Source organism: Triturus cristatus, chromosome 6 (genome assembly GCF_964204655.1).
Source record: "Triturus cristatus chromosome 6, aTriCri1.1, whole genome shotgun sequence".
Taxonomy (NCBI): Eukaryota; Metazoa; Chordata; class Amphibia; order Caudata; family Salamandridae; genus Triturus; species Triturus cristatus.
This window is the reverse complement of record NC_140589.1, coordinates 237,307,164-237,330,419: the sequence shown is the minus strand read 5'-3', so window position 1 is coordinate 237,330,419 and position 23,256 is coordinate 237,307,164. Positions and strand designations below refer to the sequence as shown.

Here is a 23,256-nt window from a genome sequence, read left to right as displayed (position 1 = left end):
GGTAAAGGTAGGCGAGGGGGACTTGATGGTTCAGGGAGGGCAGAGATAAAGGGAGACTAGGGTTACTTGAGTGTTAAGGAGTGGGCAGAGGTTGGTAGATGTAAAAGGAGGGGGGGGGTTACTTGTGGTTTCAGGGGGTGGGTATAGGTAAAGAGAGGTAAGGGTGACCTGAGGGTTCTGGATGGGTAAAGGGAGGTGTGAGAGTGACTTTAGAGTTCAGAGATGGGCAGAGGTAAGGGAGGCGTGATCACTTGAGGATTCAGGTGTGGGCGGAGATAAAGAGGCGAGGTTGACTTGAGGATCCTGTTGTGGGTAGAAGTGAATGGAGACTAAGGTGATGCTAGTAGTGGGTGGGGGAAAAGCTCAAACATAAACCTTTTGAAATCACCATGTGTTTACTGATGCATTAAACACCCTATAAATTATAAAAGGTAACCAACAAATAAGTAAATATGACACAGCTGCAATTCAGAATAATACAGTCTGTATGACAACAGTCTGAAAAGCAGGGAGTATGTTTACAGCTCCATCAACAACAAAAGCGGCAGGCTGCCAAAATGTATGTTTCAGGAAAATGATCACATACGACAGTTTGTTTATTTATTTCAAATTGCTTACTTTCATGTCTTGAAATTACTGGGAAGCGCAAGCTTCGAATCTGATGGTGTAAAGTTGCCTTTCAACGAAATGCAAAAAAACTAAAAAAAATGTATTACAATCAGAGCACAAGCTGTACGGAAAAACACTAATCAAGAAATTAATAGGTACTTGAGTTAATGCTCCGGGCAAGACCAGAAAACACAGAGACAAAGCTTGCACGCGTTCACCAATGTAAAGGAAGAAAATAAGATTGACAACAAAGCCAACCAATGGTAAGTAATGGGCAGGCTAGAAGCCTCTTTTTAAAGTTTGTTTTTGTTTTCTGAGAAACAATAGATTGTCACAAGGGACAGCACATGCGAGCTGTCACAGGCGAGGCCTAAAAAGCAACCTACATCAGTACAAATTAAAAAAACACATTACTAAAGAAGAGGCTAACTGCCCAAGCCACAGAAGCATCAGACGGAAGGCATAGATGGAGCAATACAAAGAAGTAGCAGCTACAGAGATCAGGAGTACATCAGTTTAAATATCCATGAAGGCACTGGCACAGAAGAACACAAATAGACATGCAAACGTATACAAACATAAACCTTACCTCCTACGCCTGGTTGAGATACCCCATTCTTCTCTCTTGCCAGTGTCGCGTGGCTTTGCACCTTCTTCATGACCAGACTCATCATGTTTGCAGATGCGTTTGGCGGGGGGAGACAGATGACTGTCACTCAAGCTCACATCACTGCTTATATCCTTCTATAAAATAACAACAAGACAAGGCATTCTAAGATAATACTATGACACAGCAAGCTGCCAGTATGAAACAAAACTATGAAATTAGGCACAGACTTCTGGTGACTGAAATATATGAACCTGCAAGTTTTATGACACATCACCTGCTTCTGATTCAGATCTATTGTTGAAAAGAATATTATTTCCAGAACGATCTACAAACTAAACCAAAATTATCTTTATTTGTTTCATAATAAAATATTCCCATTGGCTTTATTCACAGCAAAATGTTTTCATTTTATTTGTATATAGGCCTCTTAACCTAAATGTTGTTGCCTGTGTTATAACTTGAGGGAAAGAAAGCAGAGACAATTCCAATAAAAATGTTTTAGTACGAAAAAATGCATATGAAGAAAAGAAACTATCTTCACTACAATACAAGAGTTTGCTGTGTAAACTCAAGTTTTTGGAACACTTGGAATGCAATCTAAGACAGTTCATTACTGATCTCTTCCCAGATGATCTAAACACCAAACACGCCCAGAGTACAGAAAGGTACAGCCCTCCATACTACATTATTGGCACGCATGGTAAAGTATTATCACTATATTATACAGAAGAGTTCTACACGAGTCAGGTACATGATGGCTTCTATGACCACTTCTGTACGGTACATTACCAAAAATGGTGCATTTCGATTGCCTTCTAACCACACAATATGTACCCAAGAGATTCATAGCACGTACCTCATAAGCCTCATTACAGTAAGACCCACACATCACTATGACTTCCTCCCATTATAGCTGGCAGTAACTATCAGAGAGTTGTAATAAAGAGCTAGAATATACATCTAGCTCGCAGAATGTGCCTGCATTGGGAGACTGACTCCACAGTTGTCATCTGCAGCGGCCTATCACTTTCCTATACAGGAGGCTCAATATGTTCATAAAAATAATGGTTCTCATCTTGGTCAGTACATGTTCCTGAAATTAATGAGTACACTAAAAGAATTCTTTCACTTTGGCTGCAAAATATTATTAAAGTATACGAAATTGTGTAGTTTAGGACAGTTCTAGGCTATAAAAAGGAGCCTGCCTGGTTTACGTTACTTGTTTTGAAATATGTTTTTATTACCTTAGTATGTAGTTGTTTCTGAAGTATACGATGCAACATTTTTATAGGCAATATATACTTTTAAATGGGTTTTATAAGTTCCATATATTGAATTCAAAATAAAAAATATTTTTAAGCCAATGCACACAAATGGAAATGGGACAAATGAAATGTCCAAACAGCAGCTAATTTGCAAGGTTTCACTCCCCACAGAAACAAATCTATTTGTTTTAAATAGAAACATCACTCTACAAATAGCTTTCTGCACCTCTTAAAAAAAACTACTGCCACACATGTAAATGGAAGTATTAATCGTCATACAGGAAAAATAACCTGAGGAAACAGATGTGGAAAGGGGATGCTGGACTTAGGCAAAGCTCCCCCTCATTAACTACTTTTAGCACCTTATAACAGATTATGCCAGCACTGACTGTGTGTATCTATACTTCCCCTCATATTTTTAACCAGCTAGGTTCATATCGGCGTTAAACACTTCAAGGCCCGTTTACTTAAGCCAGCTCCATGGGAAAGAATTTAAACTCCATATCTCCTATCAGCAAAGTGGCAATTGGACATGGTGTTCCTGGTTGGCTAAAGTGTACACCCAAGCCAGGCATTACCCACCACTCTAGTCAGGGTAAGCTAGATACACAATTGAGATAACCTGTGCTCACCCTCTGGCAGCATGATGCAGAGCAGGCAGGATATTCAAAATAGGCAATGTGAATAGTATTTGTGCACAACACGCAGTAACACAATGGATACACAAAGACTCCACACAGGTTATGTTCTGAAAAAAGCAAGACCAAAACAAAAAGATTCCCATGTATGCTTTTCAAGTTATGCAAGTGCTAACAATAGCAGTGCTGCAAATTATCTTTGCTCCCCTTACAATCTTTGTGGTAATACTAGAATGGAAGGGCACAGGTACTTTCTCAATGCAAGTGTAGTACTCCCTCCAAGTCCTCACTGAAGACGTCTCTGCTCGGTCCCTCAAGACTGGAATGCTGGTAAAAAAAAAAAAAAAAAAAAAAACACACTCCCAATGTCGCATAGACCGGCTGCAGAGACCTCACAAGTCTCGGGGAATCACAGTACTTTTGATGTAAGAAAGGCAGTAGTTTGGTGAGTTGTGCTGCAGCTCCCTTCGTTGATGGAGGCGGCGCATGATGTAGTTCGGCAAGGTCTGATCCAGTAAGGTGGTGTAGCAGGTGAGTCCTGGTCATCAAGACAACAGGGGCAGCAAAGCACGCTGGAGAATCCACCCAGAGTGCTACAGTATCAAGTGAAGAGGAGGGGCGCTCGGGCTGGCAGGAACTGAGTGCTTGGTCGCGGTCCCAGGTTCAGGTGGGGCCACGCTGCAAAAAGGTGGTGCTCGGCAGTCTCCTCTCGGACGTTTGCGTTGGAAACATGGGAACAAACAGCACTCAATCTCTCTTGGCCCATGTGGAGGGCAGTGCTGACACTGGTTATCGCACGCTCTCAATCTGCCAGAGGGTGAAGCGGTCACTCTACTCCCACCATGAGCAGAATATTAAGAGAGATTTGTCTGTAGTCACCAGCTGACTGCCGGAGCACAGGTGCAAAATGCCATAGCAGGGACTGGAAAAAGGGCAAGTGTTTGATGGCCCTGAGACTTTGGGGAACAGGAGGCAAGCCAACAAGACCTTGGAGAATGCTTTTAATCCACACAGCACAAACGTAGCAGGCAGCAGGCCAGCACAACAAGGCAAGTGACAAAGTAGCAGTCCCTTCTGCAACTCAACAAGCAGCAGGCCAACAAAGCAGAGCAATGAAGAGTGGCAGTCCCTTCCTGGCAGTACAGCAGTTCCTTGTGGCAATGTGCAGCTGTAGAGCCAGCGCTGTCTGGTTATAGGTCCAAAACCTGTTTAATTAGACAGGTTAGAGACCCGGTACTTTTACCCAAACGTGCCTTCGATGTGGGGGTGACTTCAAAAGAACTCTCTGAAGTGCAAAAGTCCCCTTTCAGCCCAGTCTGGTCTGCCAGCCTAGCTATGGAGTTAAATCAGCCCTTTGTGTGGAGGCAGGACACTACATATTAAAGTGACGCGTTACCTCCTCTCCTCCCTCCTGCCCAGGATGACCCATCAGTAGACAGATGAATGCAGATGCCGTTGAGTGCCCTGTGTTGTGGCTGTCTAGAGGGAAAGCTCACCCCAGGCATGTATTTAAGACACTGTCACAATACGCGCAGGGAAATGTCCAATTTCTGGAGTGAATGCATGACATTGTTCTGAATTCTGTCCATCAACTGTTGTTTTTGCATTTGTCATCCCGAGTGGGAAGGGTATGCCCAGATGTGGGTCTCGTACTCTCCTTGCCACTGGAATCAAGCTATCCTGGCTGAAGAGGGGTGAAAACCCGAAACCGGTCCTAGGCTACTTGTTTACAGTCCAGGGAGGACCGTACCCATGAGGCACAGGGTCAAGACTGATTTGCATATGGCTGGGTTCAAACTGGAACGGCATGGTGAGCAACAAAACGATGGATTTAGGCCCAGATCTCTGTACTGGGGTGAATGTATGACATTGTTCTGCATTCTGTCCATCAACTGTAGTTTTTGCAATTTCTACAAATGGCATTTCTAAAATAGTAAAGTTAAACCCAACCTCACCAATAAGTAGAACTTCTCTATACCATTCCAAACATATGAAACATCAAAAAGGTAATCCTCTCTGATCAGGAATTACAGCTTAAAAGATTATTAAGGCATTCCCAATGCTACACTATGAGAGGGTTGGGCCTCACAGTAGTAAAAAATGAAAAGGGCTTTTTGTCACTACCAGGACATGTAAACCAAAAGGTGCATGCCATACCTCTTGCTTGCATTGCACCCTGCCTTTAGGGCTACCTAGGGCCTACCTTAGGTGTGACATATGTAATAAAATGGGAGTTTAAGGGTTGGTAAGTAGGTTTTAAATGTCAAGTCAAGGTGGCAGTAGCCTGCACAACAGGTGCTGCAATGGCAGGTCTAGGATAACTTTGAAAGGCTACTCATGTGGGTGGCACAATCAATACTGCAAGTCCACTTGTGGTCTTTAACTTACAGGCCCTGTGTAAATGGTGTGGTCCTTGCAAGTAAATTAAATAGGCCAATCAGGTATACACCAAAAATAAGCATGTTTAGAGAAGAAGCACATTAAGCACTGGTTAGCAGTGGTAGAGTGCTCAGGGTCCTAAGGCCAACAAAGATACATAAAAAACATGGCGGTCCAAAGCTAAATGTTTTGGGGGCAGACCACCCTAAGGCTGACAGGTCTAACACACATTCATTTTTTAATGAATATAGAATGTTAGTACTCTAATTGTTCATTAGAAATCTGTGGTGAAGGCACAGTAGACCAGTGGAGAATCAACTTTTAGACTGCTGCAGCTGTTGGGAGTTCACGTTTCCACTCAGCCTCCCTGACTTACTTATGCAATGGATGAGGCAGATGTTTGTGAAATTATAGAAAACGTGCCATCATTTTAGTATTCCAGAGTACTGACCAATTCCTAAATGAAACCCATCAACTCGTTAGTTTACATCGAGGTTTACGTGGAGGCCCTCGAGCAACAAATACTACCCCCCACACACTTTTCCGAGGTGGTTATTATCTTACTCCCCAAACCTGGTAAAGACCCAACCCTGTGAGGATCCTACAGGCCTCTGTCCCTACTAAATTTAGACTATAAAATCTTAGCCAAGGTCATCGCCAATCGTCTGTCCCAATTAATGGAGTTTATCATATCCTTGGCCCAATCGGGCTTCGTACCACACCGATCCACCTCGCTCAATCTCAGGACACTTTTTGCAGTCCTACACAGGATTAATCTTGAGGTCCCTGCGGCTGCAATCCTTTTAGATGAGGAGAAGGTATTCGACTCCTTGGAGTGGCCCTTTTTTATTTCAGTGATGTGCCATATGGGCATGCCCATGGGATTTATTGCTACCACCGCATTATTATACAGCAGACCCACGGCGAGACTTCGCTTAAACGGCACGCTCTCCCGACCCTTCAAGCTTTCCCGCGGCACACGTCAGGGCTGTCCCCTATCCCCTCTATTGTTTATCCTGGTAAATGGATCCCTTAATTCGCCATTTTCAGGAGCGACATTTACAGCGGGGTTTACAATTCAACACCGGCCCTCACAATCCTACGTCAGGGAACCCCAGGTAAATTTAGAGCCGCTCATCAGAGAAATCCTCAGATTCTGCCTTTTCTGCATCAATTGGCAAAAATCAGTGATTTTTCCTTTAACATCGAGCACGATGCCATGGGAGTGCCAATTGCCACTTGAATGGTGCACAGACTCGGTCAAGTACCTGGGGATCCATATCCACCTAGACACTGCCCAGATCATCCGCTTAAACAATGGGCAGGCCCTTGGAACACTTGAGACTCAGGTGGAACGATGACTGCGTTATCAATTGCCGGCCGTGTGGTGATCCTGAAGATGGTGGTGCTCCCTAAATTCTTATACCTTTTTAACAATATCCTCATACCCCTCCCAAACGTTTTCTTACGGGCATTGCACGCACAACTTACACGATTGGTCTGGGGAGGGAAGCAGGCACGTGTTAGATGGCAAGTGCTCACCCTGCCATATAACAGAGGGGGGTATGGTGTCGCAGATCTACAATTGTACTATCTGGTGGCCCAATGCTGCTATGCTCATGCATGGTTTCACCCAGATGCCAGGATCCCATTTCTTCGCCCTGAAGCAGACTTTGTTCTGCCGGAGCGGTTAGCCACTGTTCTGCCCAAGGGCGTACCTAGGGACCCTATGACATACAAACTGTCTCCACGACAAGTTGGGCATGGGATAAATGAGAGGCAGTTGACCGGCGCCACGGCATTATATTACTCTGCCTTACCCATCCCCAAAGCTTGCTGGCTGCCAATAACTGGTGAAAGACTGGTAAAGCGCTCTTTGTCCACATTCGCTTTTTTAAAATGGGCGATTTATATCCAGAGGGCCACATCTTCTCGCTTGTAGACGAAGCCCGATTTCACGACAGCAGCTTTTTGGATAAATTTGTCCTAGGTCGCATCCGTTCAGCTTTGCACGCCACACTGCCTAATTTTCCGATAGAACCAGTCTTTCACCCCTCTTACGTTGATCATTGAGAGCACGAGTAGTGCACATCTAATTTCTAAATTAGATAAAGCATGGCCTGGCATGAGGCCGGTAGACAACAAGGTCCGTAATGACTGGGAGACAGACTTGGGCCACCCGATTACGGATGAGCAGTGGGCCAAGTGTTGTGCAGTAACAAAAGAAGTCTCTCTCAACAGCAGGCACAAACTTCTACATTTCAAATTTTTACGCTGAATTTACTTCACCCCTGCTAAAGCGCACGGACTAGACCAATCCAGACCGCATAACTGCCAGAAATGCGCTGCACCCAATACACACTTTGCACATCTTAAATGGACATGTCCTAGGCTGCAGTCCTACTGGGAACAAATACACAGCATTTTAGCCAAAATTATTAACCTGCCCCTTTTTCCAACTCCGGAAGTGGCCTTACTGAGATACACGGTTAACTTCCCCAAAGGAGTTAGACGATTGGCATCACTGGGACTGTTGCTGGTGAAAAGAGAGATAGTAATACATTGGGGCCGCAAGTCCGCACCTACCTTACAGGGTTGGCTGCACAGCCTGGCCTACTGTAATACCAATAGCGAGGTCTATGCCAGCATAATGCCTAGCTCTTCCCATCCTAATGACATATGGGGGCCCATATCGTTCCAACGTGGAGGGTCTGCGGCAGGACTCCAAATCTCAACTAGACCATGGCATTGTCCCGGAGAGAGTGGGGTAGCCGGCTTCAATCCTTTCGGCTTAATCATACTCCAGTGCCTCTAGACAGACATGGAAGAGCCTGAATGTTTGGCCGATTATGTTCACTATTTCTACTATTTTGGGGTCCCTGCGCTGCCGGGGGACAGCAGCAGTTGGGGGCAGAGGGGGGCTTTCGGGGTGACAACTTTATTGTATCATTGATTTCTTCATACCAGCCATGACAGTCATGTCAATATTGTAATGCTACATGACAATGTTTTATTAATGCGACAAAAATACTGCAATTGACGGTGAACTGTTTTGCATACATGTATCCTTTAACATGTTGCAAACTGGAAAATAAAGTTTAAAAAAAAAACAAACTTGTTAGTTTACAGCGATCTCCTCTATAGGAAAACAGTACAATTCTATAGCTCCTATTTCAGCAACATGGTGTTCAGTTGTGCCACATTTTTGCCATGAATATAGAATGTGAGCGCACTAGTTGTTCTTTGGAACTCTGTGGCAAAGGACTTAACGGACAGTCTACTGCTCCTCTAGGGTGTACGTTTTACTCAGCATATCATATTTTTGCCTTTCAAGTATGAGGAAGATATTTGTGAATTTATAGAAAATGTGTCCTCAATTTAGCATCTGGAAAACTGATGATCATTTCCTTGAGAACATTAGGGGAAGAAACCAAACGTGGATCAAATCCCAGCAGACGTTCAGCATTTTTTATTTGGAACTGGAGAACATAATTCAGAATACATACAACGCCCAAACATCTATAGTGATTTTGTTCCAAACCAGGATGAAGTTGGATATTCACCATTCCATAAAAGTAGTGAAAGGTGGCCTTCATTCAGGATTCTGAACATTCACATGTGTTGACTGAGGCTATCTCACATGCAGTCATAGGCCAATGTGAAATACCTCTGGCCATATGCAATAGGAGATGGTGTCATCTAATATAAATAACTCTATACAGGCATAGCCCACCCAGCTATGATATACATTTTGTGTCCATCATCAATAAAATAAGGCCACATTTCAAAAGTCAAAGGTTTTTTTGTTTGTTTTATAAATCTGCTCTCTGATATCTCATGGGGCTCTGCCATGTAGAGTGTGACAGCATGTTGGGGCTGTAGACATCTAAAAACACTGCATGCGGTGCAGGTCAAACTCTGTTTGAAAGTCTATAAAGAATTTAATGTTGTTGTCCCCCAGAGCTTCCCCCAAATTGGAAATGCCATTCATGGACCATGACCTGAATCCTCGCAACCTTGAGACCTGTGGCATCATAGTCCTGCACCGCAATGGGGTTTCGTTTGTGAGGCATCTCTGCCATCCCAGGGCTTTGAGTGTCCCTCCAATTTTGAAGTGCTACAGGTGAGCATGTGGCAGGCTGCCTGGTGGCTCCCACCTCCCCAATATTACAAGCATTGGCATTGCCAATAGGTCTATCCTTTGGGACCTTATAAGAGATTATTAAGGAGATGTCCATGCCTGTACTTAAAGGTGTTGTTTAAGCGTTAACACATTTAATATAGAGTCCTTAATTTTAGTTTTAGACCGGACTAAATAAGTAATACTATTACAAAATGTGCTGCATTATGCTGCATAATTTTCCATTTCATGACGTATAATTTACTTTCCACCCACATAATTCCAGTTGCCCAAAAAAGCCCCTGCATCAAGCTGCTTTCACTGGAGCCGTGTGGTGGTGTTGTAATTGCATTCATATAGCGCTTACTACCCTTGATAAGGCATGGAAGAGCTTTTCGCCGAGTAGCACGCTACTCTGGTACCGAAAAAGGATTAGTGGTGAATTAGTATAGGAAAGTATTAAATAAATTTGAGTGGCGTACATGTGAGTTTGTTATTTGGATTGAAAAGGGATATTAGAGGAATAGAAGAGGGAAGGGTTTGCATTTATATGGCGCTTGCTACCCCCGATGAGGTGCTTTAGCGCTTTTCGGCAGGTAGCACACTAGTCCGGAACCCAAACAGGATTAGTGGAGAATTAGTATAAGGATAAATTAAATTAATTTGAGCAGTGGACATGTGGGTCTGTTATTTGGATTGAAAAAGATAGTGGAGGGATATAAGAGAGAAGGGTCTAGAAAGTGCTTTTTTGGAGTTCCCAGCAGTAGAAGGAGCTTTGGGATGAGTAAAGCAGAAGTGGGGAGTGGGGATAATCTTGCTAGCCTGAGAGCCCTGCAGAAACCACAGATGCACTCGAAAAGTGGAGGTCCCGGCAAAGACCTGGTTACAGAACCAAGGCGTGTCATTGGGTCAAGTTTGTGCTATCTAAAAAAGCCCCAAAAAGTTTAGGCCCATGTACCATTGCTATTGTGTCCTGACTAGAGGTCCTATTTGTAGTGGAGAAAGAGTGGGCATTCCCATACAGATGCGGGATGTTTCTCTAATGGGTTGTTGGCATGCCTGGTGACTACCACGTGACCCTGGACCAAGAGTCCTGGCTTCTACTCATGTTTTGGCACTTGCTGTAATGTGAAGCTGACTTAAAATCGAAAGACAAATATGACAGGATGTGATTTGAAGGACTTACAAGTACAAGAATCGGCTGGGGAGAAACAACGTAATGTTGTAAATGCTGAGGATCTCTTGTCTGAAAACAGCCACACCTTAACTTTGTTTGCGCACTTGACCAAAAACTGTAGTGTGCTTTCAATCAGGGGTGTGGAATTTAATAAAATATCTACCTGTCCATGGGGCAGGTTGCTTCATAAATCTACTTGTCCTGTAACAGAAACCACTTATCCCTTCAGTGCCACGTAGTGTGGCGACAAATTATGGCAGCAATCTCATAGTAGTGTTTGAATACTTGCAATACCCTTATTCTGCAGATCTACATACTGGGGCTGAAGGTAGTGGTAAGCAATAGTTCCAGGGTTAGAATGCCCTTTTGAGTCTGTGCATACCTACTAACTTGCATGTTTTAGTGGTTTTCAACAACTCTTCTCTAATCTTTCCCTATACTGAGAAATGTTGGAAATGTACTCCTGACAATGGCAGATGTAAACCTTCTTCCAGAGTTGGGAACAAAATAGGTTGGAGGGAAAGTGAACTTGCAAACATTCAGATTTTCGCATGAGCAAATCTACACACACGCATTTGCTCATGCTTAAATACAGTTCAGAAATATTTTCTAGTTTCTTGTCCTACTTCTGTAAATTTTTGGGATTTCACAAAAGCCGTATAGCTGCACTTACTGCAAGGATATATACCATGGGTGCACCTTTGAGACTTTCCTTAATAATTGGGCCACTGATTTGGTGTGGTGTTGACCATGACCTTTTGCGTTTTAGAATTCTGGTCTCTCTCTCTGTATTGGCTGGTTTCACTGTGAGTAACAGCATTCTGCACTTTCACAAGCCACATATTGGCACACAAAGTAGTTTTGTTCAGTGCCAGTGTAACAAAAACAATTTTTACTTTGCCAATGTATGTTATAATGGTGAGGGCCCCGAAGCTCCCACACCAATAGGGTTTTACAAAAACCATGCCAAAAGAAGTCACACATTGACAAAATTAAAAAGCTGATCACCAATTTCAGACCTAGTGGCTTTGCCAGTGCTTGTTTATTTTTGTTTCACATAATCTCTTTGAAACTGGTTACAATGGTTTTCCGTTATGAATATTTTTGGGAATACTAGCATGCATCAACACGTTACTAAATGATTCTGCAAAGAAATGCTTTCTGAAATTTTCCAGTAGTTTAGCTAAATGTTTTAGTTCCTGCTTTAATTTTTTTATGAACATTTTATTTTGAAAGCAAAGAATCATTAATCTTGCTTTCAAGCTCCAGCAAATATTTGCATCAAATCAGAGAGCATTCTGGGAGCATTATACATAGCCTCATATTGCCAAACTTTAAAAACGTGTGTACACATTTTTATACTGGAACCACTGTCAGTAGTGCAGTCAGAGCTTACAATATTTACTTAAAGCGCTCACCCTAATAATAAAGGCTTTCAATTATTGAACCATAAATACAAGTTTGAACCGCATTCGCATATATTACCTTAACTGTACCGTGCCCTTCCCTGATCCATAATGTAGGACTGCACACTGGCAGCCAAACGGTTTGTGCTTCCTGGGGTTGGGCCTACTTGTCCCAAGGACAAAATACACAAGAAAACGTGTTGCCCTTGACCCCAAACAATATGTCCTGGGCGTCGGGCTATAGGAATTCCACATCCCCGTTTCAAATACTGTGCCAGTTGCTTATTTCTAAACAACGGCATTACAGCGCTATGAGCTCCAGAATACATGGGCATGGTTCGGTCAATTTTTTTCGTTATATTTGCTCAATCACAAGTTGTTACGTTGACGTCAGGACACTTGACCCACTTCTAAAGTTGGCAGCTCTGACAGGCCACCCACTCCTCTCCCTTTATTAACCCAAGATTGAGAAGATACCAAAACTGAGACGAAGTGGAGGTATTTTTAGGTTCTCCCAGTGTGCAACACAAAACTGTTAAGAGGATATCCCTGGTAGAGTTGGGGGCACTGAGGCGGAGACTGGCACTGACAGCGCACACTCCAGCATGCCTTGCCCTACGGGTTTCATGTGCCCCTAGCGAAGCCCTCTCCCCACCGCTTAAAGTGTACTTTGCTGTCAGAGAGGGAGCCTTGAAAACGAAAAGGGGCCCATTTTGAGAACGTAAAGGCTTTATAAAAAGCAAAGGTCATGCGGCTTGAAGGAGCCATGTCCTCGGTGCATGTAGCACTTTCAAAGAACCATTCATTTGAGCCTAAACTTGAGAACCGGGAGGGCTACCTTGCAAAAGTTTTATTAAATTTTAAAACACATGAGATAGCCAGCAGACAGCCCTTTCTTTATTTCAACTTCCAGGCGAAACTGTGCAGCCTGGCACACATTAAAACTAGGACGTAGGCATCATATAATCGGATTCAATATAATCTACATAAGAGGCAGAATATTATCATTCTCACATATCGATGCACATCTCGGGAGTCCCCCCCCACTCATAGGTTACTTGACATCGACATCATGATACTAACAGAAAGGAAGTAAGAAGAAATAAATAGTTCTACTTTTAAACCGTAACAGGCAATTCTGTGCAGTAGCTTTTTTGGTTTGGTCTTCCAAAAACTCTTTAGGGCAAATGGTTGAATTGAAACCTAAACAAAAAGTGTAAAAAAATGCAAAAATTATATACGAGACTTGTACATGTGTTAATTCACTACCTGTGATGCAAATCCAGATATTGATTTGGCATTCCATGCAACACACCATTTTCATGTGTGGATCATTTTTTTTCTTTATGTTCCATGGAACATTCTGTTCACTTTGATCCTAATGAATTACTAGTCTGGGATTATCTTATTTGGTTTATTGCAAAAAGTTATCTTCATCATGTTGGATTTGAGATGCATTTATGTTCGATAGAATACATACATGAAAGGCAACATCCAAGAACTTGTTCGCAAGCTTTACCTGTAACTTTATGCACATCTGACTTTTTTTTCTCCCCTGGTGAATGTAGGAGGAAATATATAAATGACTCCTTTGGTGAGTTCAGTTTTTCTCCCTCTATCTGTCCTCTGATTGTTATGGTGCAAAAGGTTGTGCTGCTCAAGCATTGATGCGTTATGAAAGGAGATGTTCATTTCATTAGGTTATGTGCTTTATGTATATAGCAGATGTACACTGGAGATTCAAGGCACTGTTGAGAGCAACATAACCAAGAACGGTCTATACTTCTCACAAAAGTTTTATCCTCCTTACTTGGGGGGCGCTAGAGGGCGCCAGACCAACATGGCCGCACACCTGTGAGGCTCTCGCCAGCCGGGCGCTTCCATGCTTCACCATATCATCCTGCATCGGGGAGCTACAGATTTACCGGGCTCAACTGGTGGTCCTAGGTCCGGTGAATGCCCACAGCGAGTTTGAGAGCGATCTGAGAGACGGTTCGGCGGAGGCGACCATCGAAACTTCCTGCAGGCCGCTGCTGCCGCTCGCCTGGAACGCGGACGCCGGCTGCCACGCATACTCTGCACCGGGGATCCGGCGTGCGCGCTGGGCCGCGAGACGCGGCCGACAACGGAGGAGGAGATCGGAGGCTGGCGAACTTGCCGGAATACTTGTGGACCCTCACGGACCACCCGAGGAGCCGGTAAGGCGGGGACATGCTATGGCCTTGCGGGAGGTGTTAGATCCCTAAGTACCCGCCCAGGGACGGTTCCAGACGGACTTGTGGGGATCGGCCCTGCCCCCCATTGGCTGCAGGGGAGCCTTGGTGGTGATTGCCCCCTCTTTCGGAGCTTCATTGTGAGGTCGTGCCTGCCACAAGCATTGCACCCGGACGGGGAGTTGCGGGCTGGGGTGGCCCCGCGGGGGACAGAGGTCGCGAAGGGCATCTAGCAGTTGGCTGAGGAGCGGCGCTGTCGGCTCCCCGCGTGGGGCCCTCCCCTGTCGCGGCGACCCCAGTGGAGTGCGAATCGCAGCGTGGACCACGGAGGAGATTGCCGCATACGCTGGTGGACGGCTCGAGCTGATGGTCAGTTGGAGGGCTACCCGGCTAGTGTTGTTGGCGGGAACCGGGGCCTTCCTCCTGGTGTGGGCCCTTGACTCTGTCGCATTGTGCTGCAGTCCTTCCCTCCTGCTGCATATCTATGGGCCCCCCGCTTGGTGGCCATCGGAAGTGACTCCCGCCGAGAAATCTTTGACGTGATACCCGATTCCTACACGGCCACACGCACCCAGACATTGACTGTCATACCGAGTCGGCTCCCGGTTGGCCACCAGGACTGAGGTCTCAGTCGTCGCCTGCCATCATGGGGAAGAATGATGCTAAGCAATCCCAACTCCCATTCGAGTCCCAGAAGAAGAAACCCAGGGCCTCGCCGCCGGGAGATGGAGAACCTGAGGGGGGCGACGCTGAAGAGGTGGACTGGAAGGCGCTCCTTTTGAACATGCAGACCAGCCTCACTTCTATAGATTCTAAGATTGATGGCATGTCTCGCCGTTTAGACTCCGTGGTGCACAGACTGGACCAACAGGAAGAACGGGCCAAGGAAGCGGAGCAGCGGATTTCGGAGCTGGAGGATGGGGCATCGGGCACTACCTCCAAGGTCTCGCAAATGGAGAGACTGTTGAAAGTCATCGCTGACAAGAACGAGGACTTAGAGGCGAGATCGCGTCGCAACAACGTCCGCCTTATTGGTCTGGCGGAGTCCACCTCAGTAGGGAAAATGGAACTTTTCGTAGAAAAACTCCTGTCTGACCTCTTTGGCGCGGATGCATTCTCTCCACAACTGGTGGTTGAGCGGGCTCACCGCACTTTGGGCCCCCGTCCCGTGCCAGGTGCGCCCCCGCGGCCGGTAGTAATCCGTTTCCTGAATTACAGAGATCGGGACACGTTGCTCCGACTGGCCAGGGAGAAGCAGCCTGTCCTCTATGAAAATACCACACTGTCCTTCTTCCCGGACTTCACACAGTCAGTGCAAGAGGCACGTCGCAAATTTGGACCGGTCAAGAAACGGCTGCAGCAAAAAGGACTTCAATATTCTATGTTATACCCGGCTCGGCTGCGGGTGGTCCACCTTGGCAGACCCCATGTATTTCAGGATCCGTCCCAAGTTGAACTCTTTCTGAAAGACTGCAAAACATCTTCCGAACCGGCCCGTTCCCCGTTGGTGAGGGCTGGGTCCCGATCCCCCACTTCTGCCATTGACTGAGTTGGGCTTTCAAGCTGTTAACATGTTCCATTATTGATACTCCCAGGGCTGGCCTTGCTCTCCCTTTGCCTTACTGTTGAGGCTTCGAGCTGTTCACGCAAACACCTGTGTATCGCAGCCCTCTACTGTTGAGCCATCACTTGTTAGGCCTTGCTGGTTTAGTTGGTTTCCCGATGATGCTTACAATTGAATGCGCCCTGGCACCAATCTCCCCCTTCCCGCGCTTCCGCTGGACCTTGGCTCCGGGGGATAGCGGGTGAGATATCGGGGGAGTGGGATGGCGGGTCTGGACCCCTGGTGTCCCCCTCTTGGGTGTTCCCCAATAAGTAAATGTTAGGACATTGTTGGATTGTACGGGGTGGGGGCGATGCCCGACATGATTGGGATGTCGGAGTGGGTGGGAGGGTGGGTCCTCGAGGGAATGTTTTGGGTTTGTTCTTTTTTTTCAGCATGAGCATTGCACACATATTTCTCGAAGTAACACAGTATGCCACCCTTTATAGACAACTGAACCTGTGGAATTGCTGCCTAACGGGCCTCTTCACCTGTACTGCCTCCCTTAGTGAACATGGCCCACGCCGCACACGCTGAGCGGGGAGGGGGGGGGCTGCTCACTGCTATTACCTGGAATGTCAGGGGACTGGGGGACCCGAGAAAGCGCCGACGAATCTTGGGTGCCTTAGACAGGTTGAATGTCCAGGTTGTCTTTCTGCAAGAGACTCATATGGACCCCCTCCGCGGGGGCACCTTCGCTGCCAGATGGGCTGCTCACTCGCTTCATGCGCCCTACTCCTCCTATGCAAGAGGCACTACTATTCTAATAAAAAGAGGTGTTCCCTATGTCCCCTTGGGTACCGCAGCAGACCGGGAGGGTCGCTATTGTCTAGCATGGGGTAGGATGGGTGCCGAGACTATCTCCCTAGCCTGCTCTTATGGACCCAACTGCGATAACCCGAGCAGTTTCATTACTCTCTGGAACAAGATCCGAGAAGTGGGATCCACACATCTCATCTGGGGGGGGGGATTTTAACGCCGTTTTAGACCCCGCTATGGATCGGTCCAACCCCTCTATACACCACTATACTAACACACATAGATATCTGAGGGACATATGCGACACTCAGGATGTCGTGGATACCTGGCGTCACTTACACCCGACTTCCTTGGAAGGCACGCACTGGAATAATGCATATGCAACATGGGCCAGACTAGACTACCTTTTGGTGACTAGAGCCTTAGCCCCCTCCCTAGTGGATGTGCAGCATGTCGGCCGAACGTTCTCTGACCACTCCCCGGTACTGGCCAAGTTCCGTTTCCAGGACATTCTAGGTAGATCCCCCACGTGGCGACTCCAGCCAAAGATCTTACTTGATGACCTGTTCCGTGTGGAATTATCTCAAGAACTGGAAGACTTCCTGTCCCTTAACAAGGGGTCGGTGGACCGTGTGGCCACCTTATGGGAAGCGCTCAAGGTCACAATACGGGGGTTTTGCATTTCCAAGGGCTCCGGGGTGTTGAAAGCCTTACGCAACACGCTCCATGCACTAGAGTCCACACTCCACGACCTGGAGACTAGCCCAGACTACGCCGATAATACCAATGCACAGGCAAAATACCGCGAGACACTATCGGACTATATGGCCACCGCTGACAGAGAGGTCAATTTCCGGGGCAAGTATTTCAAGGCTCGTACATACGGTGAGGGGGAACGACCCGGTAAATCTTTGGCGGGAGCGGTCCGCCCCCTGAGAGGCTCTAATTTCGTGTTGGAGCTGGAAGGGGAGGGTGGAACTCCTATACGTGACACACGCTCGATTATGGAGGCTTTCACTACACACTATTCCACACTTTACTCCACTACTAGAGTCGGCGCATTAGATATGGACGATTACCTGAAGGAGCTCACACTGGGCTGGCTCTCAGACCGTCAGCGGGAGTTTCTGGCAGAACCGATAGGCCTGGAGGAGGTTAGAGATGCCATTAATCAGATGGCACCAGGGAAGGCCCCGGGTCTGGACGGGTTACCCATGGATTTTTACAAGGCATACATAGACATCTTGGCTCCGGTACTCCAGGGGGTATTTCTGGAGGCACATGAGTCGGGCACACTCCCTCCATCGATGCAAGAGACACTGATTACCTCCTTATTAAAACCGGGGAAGCCACCTCAATTCTGTGACTCCTACCGCCCGCTCTCTTTAATTAACTGTGACGCCAAAATCTTGACTAAAATACTTGCTAATCGTTTACAGTTGTTGTTGGGAGGCTTGGTGTTGTCGGATCAGGCGGGCTTCGTCCCTGGCAGGGCCACCTCCAATAATCTCAGGACGCTTTTTTCAGTCATGCATAATGTAGACCCGGAATTGCCGTTGGTGGCGGTCTTTTTGGATGCCACCAAGGCCTTTGATTCCCTGGAATGGGACTATCTTAACTGTATCTTACGCAACATGGGACTGCCCCGGGGTTTCACGCGCTGGATTGATATCCTCTATGACCGGCCGGTTGCGAGGGTGGGGGTGAATGGGCGCATATCGGAAGCCTTTGGGGTGTCGCGTGGCACCCGGCAGGGGTGCCCCTTATCTCCGCTGCTGTTTGCAGTGGCGATGGAACCGCTGGCTGCCCGGCTCCGGCAACACCACCGAGATAAGGCTCTGCGTTGTCTTCAGCGAGAAGTGCTCATCTCCCTTTATGCGGATGACATCACGCTCTACATTCGTGACCCGGCTACGAACCTAAATCCCATCCTCCGGGAGTTTATTCGTTTCGCGGGACTGTCTGGTATCCATATCAACTGGGGGAAATCCACTATATTTCCGCTTACTGCGGCCGCCCAACCGTTCCCTCTGGATACCCCCTGCGATGTGACATGGATGAGGTTCACTATTTGGGCATACTTCTCTCTCGGGACCGCGAGGAGCTGATGCGGATGAATTATGGCCGCACGTTTGACCATGTCCAAGCATGCGTGACCAGATGGATCACGCTACCCCTCTCTTTTGCAGGCCGCTCTTCCCTCATCAAGATGGTGGTTCTTCCGAAGATCCTTATCTTTTTCAGAATATCCCATATTACCCAGGCAAATCTTTTTTTCAACTTCTGAGGTCTGAGCTTATCCGTCTGGTCTGGGGAGGGAAGAAGCCGCGTCTTCGTTGGGAGGTATTGACCCGCCCGTTCGCGCAGGGCGGCTTCGACTTGCCAGACTTTGAGATGTACTATTATAGTGCACAAGCTCACTACGTCTATCATTGGATTCGCCCCACTCCCTTCCTACCACAGACGGCTGTGGAACACTGGCTGGTCAATCCTATCCCACTGGAGGGAGCAATATTGAGTACACCAGAGACGCGAACGGTGTACCGCACCACGATCTCGAGTTCCATTCTAGCGTGGAGATACATTGCGAAGATAGCCCACGCTGCGCTGCTTTATTCTCCACTACTTCCCCTGGCATACCATCCCCGGCTGCCACTTCTGCAGGAACAATTGTTTAAGAACTTTATGGCTAAATTCCACATTAAGACATGGGGGGACCTCTATCAGGACGGACGCTTCCGCTCCTGGTCGCACATGTCTACCGGCCGTACTCCTACTACCATGGACACATTCCTCTATATCAGGCTTCGTAGTGGTATTCGAGCATTGACGGGGGAATTTCCTGACGAGCCACCCACGCTGGAGCCCCTGCATCGTTTACTCAAGGCTAACACCCCGGCGCACGCAGTCTCTCTCCTATACCACTCTCTACGTACTACACCAGATTCCCTGCCATGCAGGGCACACACCAAATGGGAGGAGGAGCTGGGCCTGCCCATAGATGATGATCTCTGGAGCTATTGTTGCTTACAAACCGAACAAATCTCCTCTAGCAGCAGGTTCAGGGTAATCCATTATAGGTTTTTACATAGGCTCTATTGTACTCCGGCTCATATGCATAGGGTGGGCCTTAGGGAGGGTGATCTCTGCTGGCGCTGTAGGGCTCCGGCGGCGGACTTCCTTCACATGGCATGGGGGTGCCGGGAAATAGCCAACTATTGGCAAAAAGTGTACTCCGGGCTTTCGGAAATGATAGATGTGCAATTGTCACCCTCTCCAACGCAGGCACTCTTGGGCTACACCAAAACTATAAAAACACCGGTCCGTAGATTTGCCACGGTCGCCCTTCTCATGGCAAAAAGACTGATAGCCTGTAGATGGGGGAGGGGCAGAGCTCCTAAGTTTAAGGACTGGATCAGGGACATGATACACTGTCAAGATACATTGCTTCGCTATGCAGAACTCCTGCCCTCCGCCTCTAGACCGACTGACATCTGGGGACCCCTTCAGACATATCTATTAGCGCACCCACAGGTGTAACAAACCTATCTGTTCACTTAACCCCTAGTCTTCTAGGGCACTACTGCTACGATGTCAACCCAACTGATGGGACGGGAGCGGGAGTTGGGTCGACGGGGGTTGGGATGGACATCCTCTATTGTTGTGTCACCCGGGGTGGGACTCCTCCTGCTCCTTTGCCGGGCACTATGCTGGGATGAGGGATGTGAAGGCCACTGCACGTGACTATAGGCTGCCTCGCTACAAGTAGGCATATTCCTGTGGGTAGATCATTCAATGCAAAATGTTCAGTTGGTGATGAGATATGGTCTTTCATGCTGTTGTACTGTCTTTATTCTTCCTACGCCGCAGCCGGCCCCTTGAGGGTTGTAGGCAGGCAGCTGTGTTCACGTCCACTTTCAGTTTCGTACCAAGCCGCCGGCCACAGGTTGGTTGTAGGCGTGGGGCTGTGTATCTCGTGTTCATGCTGAATAAAGGTTTTGAAAACTTAAAAAAAAAAAAAAAAAAAAAAGTTTTATCCTCCTTACTTCTACTCATAAAGTAAGAATATGCTTGCTAATATTTAGATATTTTTGTTAACATTGTTATGCCATGATTTCGAATTTCTTCATATGTCCAAAATGTCTTACTGCTGATGTACATTACTAACCTAATGTAACTGTTGTCTGACCAAATCCTTCAGCTGTATATTGCACTAGATTCTCTATTGTGACACGGTTTGCATAATCCAGTCGCAATGGTAGGACTTATTCACTGTATGTTGTGATGAGCAACAAGGGTAAGAAACTTAATAAAAACGTGTATAAAAAAAACAAGACCTGAATATTTAAGGCAGAGGCGTTAATAAGAATGCACCAATGTATAACAAGCATTGGCATAGCCAATAGGTCTCGCCTTTGGGACCTTATAAGTGCTGGATAACTAAACACATATAAGGTCCAAAAGGCAAGACCTATTGCCTATGCCACTGCTTCTAAATATCTGAACGTAGAAAGGATGATCGCAGCCACACAAACGAGTTCCAAGTACTGAGCTTGGCTCCTGCAGCACTGGAACGGGCCGCGCTCAGCAGGGCTTTCCAGAGACTGCCTAAGCGGTTGAAGCAAGCATGCCCACGTTCAAATTAAGGGCTTAATTAGTGTAATCAAAAGCATGCCTGCTTGACTATTAAAAATATCTGCCACCCTAAGAAGTACAATTTGGCAAAATTTGCATTAATTGCTGGCACGCCAATTAGGAGTCCACCATCTACAGAAATATTAATCGCTCAAATGTGTTAACAACGTGGGCAACAGAAAAGTCACACATTCACACCTTTAAAGTTTTGCAGTCCGAATACTTTAACGCTGCACGTCAGATATCCAGGGTGTGTACCTAAATGGATGTGCTATGCAAGAGTAGCATGGGTGCACACATTACTTGGGCGTTCTTTATGTCCTGTAATAAGATACAGGTAGTTTACATCCTTACTCCAATTACAATCAACTAGGGAAGTAAGGGTCAGCTGCAGCACCCACGTGAAGTAGCAGTAAGTAACTAGATACAAAAGTTTTCGTACAGAAACTTGAGTCTGTCAACACAGATGGCAGGGATAAAGTTCTTATAAGCAAATCGGAAACCTCTGGTCTTCATTGGTGTGGAGTGCTGCAGTCGGGGCCGGAGCTGAATTTTAATCAGGGAGACTGGAGTGTGTCTGCTGTTTTACCGACTGCATAAATCACGGCGAGCCCGACTCTGCGCCCGCAGGCACCGGCTCCCAACTGTCAGGGCGGTTGGGAGGCAGCGGGAAAGGTCAGAGGTGCCAGGGAGAGGGGGCTGGACACGGAGAGGAACGGAGGAACCGAGGAAGCAAGGAAGAGAGGGGAAGACGAGGGTTGAAAGCAGAGGAGGAAGAAAATAAGATGAGAAGAAAGGAGGAGGGGCGACGAGAGAAGAGAGGGATAAAAGGAGGAAGGGGTTTAGAGGGAGAACAGAAAAGGAGTGACAGAATAAACACTAAGAAAATAAAGCATGAAAGCGAGCAAAAACGAAGGAAGCAGTAGAGGCTAGAATGGAGGGTAGAAGGAATAGCGGGGAAAGATCGACAGGGAAGAAAGAAGAGAATGGAAGGAATAACAAGAGGAAGATCAAAGGCAAGGGAGAGCGGTGGCTGGTAAAACAAGCGCTGGTCACACGCCGCTCCCGGCACCCAAAGCGCAGCGAACGCGGTAATTAACATCTGTTTCGAATTAGCGTTGTGAAAGCGACCACGCTAATTCAAAACCTCGCTTGTGAGAGAGAGGGGGAGGAGGAGGTGGGCCCGCGAGTGATGCGTGCGCGCTTGGGAGAGCAGTCTGCTCATTTTGAAGCACTGCACTCGCTCCTGCAAGGTGGATGCCGCCACAAGCACGAGTGTGTGCTTGAAAATGAGCAGAGCGACGGCTAAAGGCCATCCTATGCAGCGCAAGCACGCTACGTAGGCGAGACCTAAAAACGTGTATAAAAAAAACAAGACCTGCATATTTAAGGCAGAGGCATTAATAGAATACACCAATGTATAAGAGGCAGCATTTTCACCCACCCACGTAAGATGCTAAGCAACATCACAAAATAGAACTCGGGGGCAAAACTTGTTCCACTCCTGCAGCAATGATAAAAAGCTTCTTTGTCTGTAGGAGACCACAATAGCCCTAGGGACCTGGAATAACCTTTGACCCATGAGGCACAAAGTCAACTGGGAGACATCAAGCTACAATTTTGCGTCCAAGAAAGGTGGGGACCAGAGGTGAATAAACTCATGAACGAGTACCAGGAACCTGAAGAGTACACACATTTTTTTTACATGGAGCCAGTGGAAGCTTTTCAGGTTAAGAGGGATCTGGTTAGGGCCGTGTCAGAAGGTGGGCTGCAAAGTTTTGTATATGCCGCAGAAGTTTGATGAGCTCATCTGGTGATCCTAAGTAGAAGATTACGGTAATA

At 46.8% G+C, this 23,256-nt stretch overlaps 1 protein-coding gene across 3 annotated transcripts in view; it reads right to left on the bottom strand.

Annotated features, from left to right (window-relative positions):
* Positions 1–23,256, bottom strand: part of ATAD2B (ATPase family AAA domain containing 2B) — a 790,780-nt gene that overhangs the window by 649,446 nt on the left and 118,078 nt on the right. For all 3 annotated transcript variants that reach the window (XM_085610606.1, XM_085610608.1, XM_085610607.1), the window contains exon 2: positions 1,199–1,353. In XM_085610606.1, coding sequence (XP_085466732.1) covers positions 1,199–1,353 — 155 coding nt within the window. The remainder of the gene's footprint in view (positions 1–1,198; positions 1,354–23,256) is intronic.